Raw genomic sequence first — 10,829 nt, 5'->3', positions numbered from 1 at the left:
ACTGTGGTCCCTTCCAACCTGATCCACTCTGTCATTCTGTGTGTGTGTGTGTCCTGAGCCCATCCTAAGACGAGAGACACAAAAGCGCCCGAAACGCTCTTCCCTGCCGCCGGTCCCCATTCGGCTGGGAATGATCTGGCGAAGCGCTTCTCCCGCCTGAGCTCAGCAGCAGCCCGCGCCCCCCGGCCGGCGTTGGGAGCGGCGGGAGGCGGGCCCTTCCCGCAGCTTCCTCGCCCTGCTCGGGGCCCTGGGCGGTATGGCTGGGGTGCAGCAGTGCCTGCTCCAGCTGCACCGCTGCCTGCAGCCCGGCGATGCGGGCGGCAGCGCCCTGCACGGATACAGCCTGCTCCGCAGCCTGGCCGAGACCTGCGTGGCCAGCCTGGCCAGCGGCGAGGAGGGTGTGGGCCGGGCCCGGCGGGGGGAGCGAGCGGGGCCCGGGGAGGGCTTGGTGGCGGCGGGACACACGCCCCGGGCCGGCTCCCTCCGTGCTGCGCTGCCCGCTCGGTGGCACCGGGCATTCCCAGGGAGGGGGGGTCTCTTGCCGCAGATAACCATTCACCGGGGTAAAAGCACTTGGGTGCGGGCCCCTCTGTGCTGAGCTGCCCCTAGGCCGGCTTTCCTCCGCCCTGAGCGGCGCCAGGCTCCGGTGCGAGGGCACAGGCCTGGGCCCCGAGGCCATGGGGGAGGTCAGTAGCATCCACACTTTGTTGTGGTGTTTCTGGGGACAAGCGTCACTCGTGCCCAAGGTGTCAGGTCACGTTTTGCACCGGGGATGGGGTGGGTGGTGACCGCGATCCAACCACCCGATGGTTCCTTGCCTCCCTGCAGCGCTGCACCTGTCCCTGGTGTTTTCCCAGGAGCATGGCTTACTCGTCTTTATCCAGAGATCTCTCGGCATCGAGGAGGTAAGTTGGCAAACTTTAAAGTAGCGTTTCGGTAGTGCTATATGAGCAACATGTTGCACATTTCAAAAAAAATTTTTTAACTTTTCAGTTTCGAGATTGCAGGGAAGAAGCGTTGAAGTTTCTTTGTGTCTTTATGGAAAAAGTTGGTGACAAAATTCATCCTTATGCCTGTAATATTAAGGTAGGTAAATGAAAATTATTTCCTAGAAAGGTTTTTGCCAGATAGTTTAAAGTAGTCTGATGGGTGTCATGTCATGACATTCATAGCTTTACTTCACCCCTCCCAGTCAGCCTTGCCCAACTCTAGTGTTCTTGTTAGAGCTGAAATAATTTTAATATTTTACATAAACTGTAAGAGCAGTGTGGAATTGTTTGTCTAGCTGTAGACTTAATTTTATTAACTTTTCATTATAGAACATAGTAGGTATTGGTTCTGAAAATTAGTTATTTTCATTGGAAATAGTAGTTGTAACTTCTAATTTATACAAACTAAAGTTGCCATTTAAGTGTAAAATTTTAAATGTTTTATAGGGTTAATTTTAATTACCATTTTTTAAAAATTGACCTGAGAAGTTCTTACTTTTGCAATTTATACAAAAATTGGTGGTACCTGCAATACCTGAGGTTACTGGAGTCTGGATGGCTGAACATCTATGCTGCTTTGCTTGACTGCACCACTGAAGTTTCTGATCATAAATTAGTAGCTACTTGTTGTTAAGGACTGATGGTACTGAGGTATAAAATTTGCCCTGTGCAATTTTTACTTCAGAAACTGCAATTTCTTTGCTTGAGTTGGGGTTTTTTATTATGTCAGACAGTGCTGCAGTATTGTTAGTGAAGCCATTTCCAGGACTAGATATTATTTTAATCTTTTAAAAAAAACTTAAGCTTGTAAGAACAGATACTTTAAAGAGGTAGAAGAATATGCTGTCTTTGAATTTCCATCTTCACTTACAAGTATTGGTATCCTTATTTCCTTTGCAGCAAACTTGTCTTAGTGTCTATACAAAAGAGAGAGCAGCAAAATGTAAAATCTCAGCGCTGGAACTTCTGATTAAGGTAAAATGCATTTTATAAATCTCTCTTGTTGCTAGATAAGCAGAAAATCTGTTGTATTACTATAGTTACACTATGTCATGCAGAAAATCTGTATCATGAAGTTGCAGAATAAGCTGAGTTGGAAGGGATACACAAGGATCACCGAGTCCAACTCTGGTCCTGCACAGCACCATCCCCAAAAGTCACCCTACATGCCTGAGAGCATTGTACAAACATTTCCAGAGCTGTTGTCAGGTGTGGTGCTGTGACCGCTTCCCTGGGGAGCCTGTTCCAGGGCCCAGCCACCCTTTGGGTGGAGAACTGTTTTCTGATATCCAACTTAAACTTCCTCTTTCACAGCTTCAGGCCATTCCCTTGGGTCCCGTCACTGCTCACCAAAGAGAAGAGATCAGTGTCTGCCCCTCCTCTTCCTCTTGCTAGGAAGTTGTAGTCTGATGTAGCAAGGGAAGAGAGATAGCTAATGTTTAGATGTTTAAAGAAAATGTTTAACAACAGATTGTCTTCAGTAATCTCTAGCAGGTTGCTTAGATGTGGGCATATAATTCGTTCATTTGTTAGAGCAAGACACAATTGTTTTGGGGGACAGTTGTTGATCTCTCTCTATTTTGTTTTGGGGGACAGTTGTAGATCTCTCTCTCTGTTTGTTACGGTTATTTAAGGAGAAATTTTTCTGTTCAATTGCATTCTTGCTTTAAAATACTATGTATTATATATGCTATTGCAATATAAGATAAAGTATTTGGAAAGTGTGGAGGAGGAGGACATTTTGCAGAAATTTAGTTGCTGTGTGAGACAGTAGTTCCTTTGAATGCATTTAGACCCTTCTTCTGTAAATGCTTTTGTGCCTACTTAAGTTTGTTTATGAGAAACAAAACTCCCTTCTGAGTTACTCTGAGTCAGTTCTGTGAGTTGGATTGGCTTTATACTAGCAGGGAGAGAAATAGAGTATGATAAAAGCTACTGCAGACTTGCTCAGCCTGTGCTCTAGTGGACTTTATATGTACATATGTATAAATCATACTGTGTATAGGTTTCATGTAGATCATGATGTATACATATGTAATATGTATACTATAAATTAAAAGTTGTATATTTTATATTTATGCATATATAGGAAGGTAGTTTGAGTTAAAGTAGATTGCGTGCCATTTCTCTTCTTTGGACAAGTGACCTTAGTTCTTTTTCATAGAATAGCATGTTTGCTTACTTGAAGCTGAACTTACATGTATGAACTGTGTTCTTATTTAGATTGAGTAGTATTGGGGTATTGATCTAAAGGTTTTCCTTTTTTTTTTTTAATCCATCTTAGTTGCTTCACAGTTTACAACGTTCCTGTCTGATGGAAGAAATGAAAGTTAGAGAGATATTTAATAAATTTTATGAAGAGCTTGCTGCAAAAAGTAGAATTCCTGACACAGGTAGGCCTTAGTTTTTCTTCTCTCTGATTGTCCACTTATACTCAGCAGTAGTGAGGCTGCACCTCGAATCTTGTGTTCAGTTCTGGGCCCTTCAATTGACAAGTGAAGTGACAGGATAAGAGAAAATGTCTTCAAGTTGCACCAGGGGAGATTTAGATTGGATATTAGGAACAATTTCTTCATGGAAAGGACTGTCAATCATTGGAACAGGCTTCCAGGGAAGTGGTGGAGTCACCATTGCTGAATATGCATAGAAGATGTGTAGATGTGGCACCTGGGGACATGTTTCAGTGATGAGACCTGGCAGTGTTGGGTTAATGGTTGAACTTGATGATCTTAAAGGTCTGTTCCAACCTAAATAATTCTATGATTGTAAAGCTCTTTGTTATCTTATTCTAAGCCTGGGTAGTGTTGTCCTCAAAGCTGCAGTTTTAGTATGATAGTTCCTGCATTGGTCACCTTTAATATAAGCTCATCAGTTGTCCCTTGCCTGATTGTATTATTTATGGCATATTAGTATGAGCTGCAGTTTGATCATTATGGCTAGATACTGCTGAAGTCTTGGCTTTACAGGTCTCATAAAATTTGTGCCTGCCTGGAATCCTTCAGTCAGAATTCAAGTCTAGAAACTTCTGCTAGCTGTTGGCCTTAACAAGTGCTTCCTCAGTGTATGTGGCCTTTAAATTAAAGTTTTCTGAGCCCTGTTTAAATATAGTAAATGTGTTTAACTTACTGATGTGAGAGGAGGATTCATCTCACATTGTAGGATATGGCTACATATATATATATGTGTGTGTGCATGTGTGCGTATATATATAAAGAGGCTTGCTTCACACTTTAATCAGCAATTATACTGTTAGGGATGGTCTTCTCATGGTTGCAAGTTAATAGGAATTGCACTGGAAATGTCAAAAGCAATTATTTCAGTAATTAAGACTTAATAATATTAAAAATTACTTTCTAGTATTGGAAAAGATTTATGAGCTTTTGGGAGTTTTGGGAGAAGTCCAGCCTAGTGACATGATTAACAACTCTGAAAAACTATTCCGAGCTTATTTGAGAGAGCTTAAAACACAGGTATGATTGGAATTTCTTTTCATTCTTTGGTTTTTTGCTTTGGTTTTCTTTTTTCATTGCTTTGTTTTCAGAGGGGGTTTTTTCCTTTGAAGTGTATAGCTCTGGCTGTTGGAATACTACTGTGGCTAGTACAGTTTCTCAGGATCTAGCTGGACAATCATAAATTCTTCCTGAAAGACTGTTTAAGTTGTGTTCTCTGGCTCTGAGAAGCTTTCTAAATGAAAATTCAAGGCCATCAATAACAGCAAATGAGCCAATTCACTGTGAAAAGATGGCGTGTGATGATCATTCCCCAGGAAGTGGTGCCTTGTCATGCACTGGTAGTTTCTGATTTGTTCTGTACTGGCTGCAGAGTTCTTGTACATGAGGTGAACATCAGATTTCTGCTGAACTTTCATATTTCTGAATTTTTAAGTACTTTCAAAACATTAGTGTATTTTATCTGAATTTTGGTATTGTTGGTCTTGGTGGAACATTTCCATGTTTTTCAAATGATCTGTCCTGCTTCCCTCCAAATGATGTGACACTTACGAGTAAAGATGTTTCTGTGGAGTTGTTTCATAGAGTTGGGTTCTGATATAACTATTAAGTTGAAGTTATTTACCTACACTTCTAGGAGCTGGAAAACCTTGGTGTAAATTTATCTTAGCTTGAGGGCATTTTATTCTTTTCAGATGACATCTGCTACAAGGGGGCCCAAGCTGCCTCTTGTAGCAGGGTGTCTGAGGGGACTGGTTGCACTCATGTACAACTTCACCAAGTCTGTGGATGAAGGTATGTTCTTTTTCTATGAGAAAGGCACTGACACATTTTAGTACAGTTTTACAGACAGTTCTACATTTAATAATTACACAGCCAAAAAGTTGCACCATTTGTGTGTGTAAACTCAGAATTAAAATTTCCCTGTTAGTAGATGGTTTATGCAAAATACACACTCACACAGTCCTTGTAATCTGTCTTTGTGTGAAGTGGCTTCATCAATGTTTTTCTATATGTAAATCTTTGAAGTGCTATTTTCTTACCACATGTTGGGCAGCTGTGAGAGCTACACTGAAGCTGGAATGCAGATTGTATGGAGATGTCTTTCTCTTAATAGTCTACTTAAACACAGATATTCAGAAAAATCAGCTAATATAGATGTACAATTTTTTTCAAATTGAGTATTTCAGGAAAAAAATGTCTCTGTCTCTTAAAATGAGATATATAAGGCTTTCCAGTATCACTGCCTCATACCAAGCATTGATAAAAATACCTTAGTCTTCACTTTGCCTACTATATGTTAGTAGTGAAATACTCACTATTGGATTGTTTCACAGATCCACAGACTGCAAAGGAGATTTTTGATTTTGCAATGAAGGCAATCAACCCACAGGTAAATATGCTATGAGTTAACTGTTCTGCATAAACAAATTAGCCCTGGTGAAGAGTAAATCAGAGTGACAAACCTTTTCTGGTATTACAGGTTGATCAGAAGCGATATGCAGTACCTCTAGGTAAGATGCAAACTATTTCTATTCATGCTGATGTGGATACTGTCTTTTGTCTGGAATTGTTTATGCTTTACTGGTTGTGTTCAGATGTCTCTAGTCTTCAATCTTCTAAGCTGGCCAGGGGGAAAGCTGCTGTACTTCAAATTGGAATATGGAGTTTAACAGGTATTTGGTTAAACCAGTCAAGGTCTAATCAGCTTATGAATAGCAGCATTATACTTGATGCCATTTGCCCCTCTGGAGTAGTACAAAACTGATGTGAGAAAGAAATGGTAAAAATAAGAGGAGTGTAGCTAATTAGGAGAAAAGAGGTGTGACAGTGGATTAAGTAAAAAAAATAAGGAGAGAAATTTCACTGGAAGAAGGAGAAAAAGAATGGGGGAAAAAATTGGAAGATTAGAAATTGGCTGGTGAAATGTGAGTGGCTTATGCAGAAATTGCAAAAATGCAAGGTTTGAGTATTAGGCCTATGGTAACGCTGAGGGGTAAAACCCTCTTTAAAGGTAGTCTGTCCTCTCCCCAGTTAATTCAGTAAGGATCTTGAAATTTCATTTATGTTTATATTTTGAATAGTGAAATTACCTATAATCTGAATTTTTTATTTGTCTGCATCACAGTTTGGCAGAGGAGGGGACTTTTGCATGTGTCCTGACAACAAAAACCAGATCCTTCTGAATTGTGCAATTTTTATTTATAACCCCTGAAGTCCCTTTCTTTTTCAATAGTAATGTAAATTACATCAGAACACAGCTATGTGTTCCATAATGGTGTACATTATAAGGAGGATTTTGGAAGGTTGTTTTTATGCTTAAGTTCTTAATGTTTAGGCACTGATACTGTAGAGTATCAGTAGAGACTAGAGGAATACATTTTATATCCTCCAGTCATGGTGGGTCTGCCTAGCTAAAGTCCTAATGTGGACTTTCACAGTCTGGGTTGGTTGTGTAAAATGTAATGTAAGTCTGGTTTTTAATGAGAATTGTTTTTAAATTGCAGCTGGGTTACAGTTGTTCAGCTGGCACTCTGCTCAGTTTGGAGCCTTGCTCCTGGACAACTATATGTCCCTCTATGAAGTGATGTGCAAATGGTGTGGCCACACGCATCAGGAGCTGAAGAAAGCCAGTTATTCTGCACTGGATTCATTCCTTAAGCAGGTGTGTAACTTCACTGGGATCTCCAAGTCTAAAGCAAAATTAAATTTCTTGAAATAGTGGGAATATTTGGTGCTTGGAAGTTCAATGAATGTATTTAATGAATAATGTAGTTTATTATTTAGTGCTTTGTATTACAAGCAGAGTATCTTCTAAGACTTACTGTCATTTTTTGTGAAATGCTGGAATGTTTATATCTGTTTTACAGATTTCTCTAATGGTGGCTAAGGATGCAGAGCTACACAAGAGCAAGTTGCAGTTCTTCATGGAGCAGTTCTATGGAACCATCAGGAGAATGGATTCGAGCAGCAAGGAGCTGTCCATCGCCATTCGCGGATATGGGCTTTTTGCATCAGTATGTGCAGAGGAGTTATTCTGCTCAAGGAGCTTGCTGAAAGCATTTAAAGCTGGAATTCATGTACCATGCATTTTACAATTTTACACAGCTCTTTTAATAGGGAATGCTCCTGTTTCTGCACTAAGTGTTGGACTTAATTAATTTACACTATAAAATACCTTTTGGATGAAAATTTTCCAGTGTATACTGAATCTAGCAGGAGCTCTTGCATCATTGAGTTGTAGTTGTAGTTAGTTCCTGTGCACAAGTTCCGAAGTGGAAAAACAGGAGCTTCATATACAGCTGTCACAAAACTTCAGGATGTGCTTAATTGCTTAGATACAGGCAATACCTTGTTATCTCTCTCTGTATTTAATGGTAGAATCCAGGCTTCACTCTGAAAGTAGTTCAGAGATTCTTAGAGAGCTCACTCAAACAGCTAAAAGGCACTGCAGACTGCAGGACAGTAGGAGGTGATTTCTGAAACAACCACAAAGTAAAATACAACAAGAAACAGCAAACAAAACCATGCTTACATACCAATGTGGATGGCAAGTATGTTTGTCAGGAAGCACCATTAGGAGCAACTTCCAGTTTCTGTCAGCAGTCAATTAAAATAGGAATATAACAATCAAATTCAATAAAGAAAGGGTGGTATTTATGTATTTGCAGCCTCTGTGCTTGATGGTGGTGCCACAACTTTTATATAATACATTTTAGACTGGCTTTTATTTGTCTCTCAACGCAAAAATTAGGTTACATGATCTCAAAGATTATTTAGAGAAGTTTAGGAATGGCAATAGAATAGCTGGTTATTAGCTGAATCCTCTTTTTGCTACCTTTTGAGTAGAGTGCATTTGTTTGTAGAATTTTCTATGTGCTTTGTTCAAACCTAGTCTTCCTCTTCTGTGATATGAGGTAGAAAGAAATTGAGTTCAAGGTATTGGTTCCAGAAAAAATTAAGTATTTCAGATAATTGAAAGAGCCCTATTAAAACATCTATTATGGAATGCAAGAATTTAAAATTGCATAATGTAAATATAGATATAGGATAATACTGCAAATTTTAACAAATTTAATGCTCCAGTACCTATAAATATCTAATATGTTAAGATATATTAATACTGGTTACTGTGTTTAAGTTAAATCTTGGCCAAGCATCAGATATTGGGTTGTGAGGAAGAAGAGTCTTGGTGCTGCTGCAAGTTGTGACTGTAGCACTGAACTTGTGTTCATGCTTGGTTCCGTTTCAAGGCAGAATATTTCTTTAATTGATGAAATAATTTTAAAATATTACTTGAAGTTCTGCAAGTGATAAATGGGTAATCTTTATTTTGTCAGCATGTTTTTAGACAGACTTTAGGCTATCTTTAGACTTTAGACTTTCAACATTTAAGCTAACAGCCATATTTCACTCTTACATAAATCAGTCGATTCTTTGCCGTGGTCAGTTCCCTGCCACAGTTCTTGCCTTTGACCTGGTTCCTGTCCACAAGGATTTGGTTTTGACCTAGTTCATGCTGTGGTTTACAAATCATTCAATAGAAATTTGTAAGCTTTATTACAAACCCTTTGTTACTCTCTGGGGTACTTTCCACTTGTTTAGGAATAGTCTTAATAGGTTCTGTTTGTACAGGACCTGTAACAGTAAAAGTTCAGAATTTGGACTGTTCAGTTAAGTGTTTAATAGTAGTAACCTGTCAGTGATAATCAGTTAAGCTACATTAAGGTAAGCCACTTATTACTTTAAAAGTAGCTAATTCAAAATATAAGTGAATCTAAACATCTATAGTGCAATATTTAAGATATTTACAGCCCAATCCCATGTTTTTCACTCTGAATATGAAGTCATGTCACTGAAAGTTCAAGTACTTTCACAGTAAACTACACTGCATTTGAACTATTATTATACTCCATGTCAGGTACTGTGTTTCTTATGTATGTAGCAAGTACTTGAAGTTATTTTTTTCAGGTATATTGAGTTTTTGAAAAAAACTCAAATATTATTCTTTTTATGGTTCAGTGAAGACGTGGCTGGGTTTTAGTGCTGCAGCATGCACTTATTTGCTCAGTTCAACAAAATTGCCAAACCAGGTTTTTATTTTCTCTCTGTAAGCCCTGTAAAGCTATACATCCTGAGGATGTGGACCACATGTACGTGGAGCTCCTTCAGCGTTGTAAGCAAATGTTCCTCACAGAAGCAGAAACAATAGATGACCATCTGTATCAGCTACCAAGTTTCCTCCAGTCCATTGCCAGTGTGATATTCCATATAGATAAAGTAAGTGGAGTATTTAAAGTACCACCCAATTCTTTTATGCAGTTGCAGATGTGTGAGGAGGTAATAGCTGTGAACCTACCTATGGTAAAAGGTGTTTATTTAACTGAATGTAATGACATCTAGCCCCTAGGGGATGAGAAGAATATCAGGAGAATGCTCTAATGGATTTTATTTGAATAAAGAAAATGCACTGAATATGCTAAATAAAATGCCACAGGGCATTGAAATGAAAACCATGGTAGGCAAATATGAATATGTTTTATTTATTTTATGTTCTTTATTTAGACATAGCCATAACCTTTTTGTGTTTATAGCACTGTGCTGCTTTGCCTTTTGGTACTGATATTTAGCATGTTCTCTGAGACTGGTACTTTGATTCTGCTATGATGTTATGCTGTCTGTTTAAAGAGGGCTTTCTGGATCTTACCTGGAGCTGTGAAGTAAGATTGGGGCATACATTTTGTATTCACGTGGTTGTGGATAAACAGATTATAATGCTGTTGCTGTTGTTTAATTAAATAGCTACTTTTCTGGTAAGCTTAAACCTATATTCACTGAAGCACTAATCTCTTCAGGAGCTACTTTCCATAATGTGGTCCAGGAAGCTTTCTTACTCTGTTTGTTTAGTTTTATTTGGGGAGGATTTTGTTGTTGTTGTTGTTTGTTTCTTTGTTTGGGGTTTTTGTATGTCTCAGATGAATCCACTTGCTAACTCCCTTCTTGTTCTCAGCAGATCATGATGCAAGCAAGCTCTTGTAACAAAGTAACATGCTGAAATAATTTCACATAATTTGCATAATGGTTGTTTTGTTTTTCTTTATTTTAGGTTCCTGAGGTATACACCCCAGTTCTTGAACATCTAGTTGTGCTGCAGATCAACAGCTTTCCACAGTACACTGAAAAAATGCAGCTGGTCTGTTGCAGATCTATAATAAAAGTGTTTCTGTCTCTCTCAGGAAAAGGTCCAGTTTTGTGGAGCTTTATTAGCACTGTGGGTAAGTCTGTGATGCTAACTTCATTGGAGTTTTTTAGGATCATGTGGTTTTTTTTCCTTTGGTTGCTTTTCTGTTTTCCCCATAAATTGCACAACTGATTCTAGGAGAGAAATGTG

The 10,829-nt window shown here is 39.1% G+C and overlaps 1 protein-coding gene across 1 annotated transcript in view; it reads left to right on the top strand.

Annotated features, from left to right (window-relative positions):
• Positions 1-241: 241 nt before the first annotated feature.
• The window catches only part of PRKDC (protein kinase, DNA-activated, catalytic subunit), an 82,773-nt gene continuing 72,185 nt past the window's right edge, over positions 242-10,829 (top strand). The window contains exons 1-13 of the mRNA XM_066563001.1: positions 242-398; positions 829-905; positions 994-1,086; positions 1,890-1,964; positions 3,274-3,382; positions 4,347-4,459; positions 5,134-5,233; positions 5,776-5,831; positions 5,922-5,952; positions 6,946-7,103; positions 7,309-7,455; positions 9,554-9,718; positions 10,545-10,713. Of these exons, the coding sequence (XP_066419098.1) occupies positions 257-398; positions 829-905; positions 994-1,086; positions 1,890-1,964; positions 3,274-3,382; positions 4,347-4,459; positions 5,134-5,233; positions 5,776-5,831; positions 5,922-5,952; positions 6,946-7,103; positions 7,309-7,455; positions 9,554-9,718; positions 10,545-10,713 (1,435 nt within the window). The 5' untranslated portion in view covers positions 242-256. The remainder of the gene's footprint in view (positions 399-828; positions 906-993; positions 1,087-1,889; positions 1,965-3,273; positions 3,383-4,346; positions 4,460-5,133; positions 5,234-5,775; positions 5,832-5,921; positions 5,953-6,945; positions 7,104-7,308; positions 7,456-9,553; positions 9,719-10,544; positions 10,714-10,829) is intronic.

The sequence above is a fragment of the Molothrus aeneus genome, chromosome 1 (assembly GCF_037042795.1).
Source record: "Molothrus aeneus isolate 106 chromosome 1, BPBGC_Maene_1.0, whole genome shotgun sequence".
Classification (NCBI taxonomy): Eukaryota; Metazoa; Chordata; class Aves; order Passeriformes; family Icteridae; genus Molothrus; species Molothrus aeneus.
This window is presented reverse-complemented; position numbering and strand designations above follow the sequence as displayed.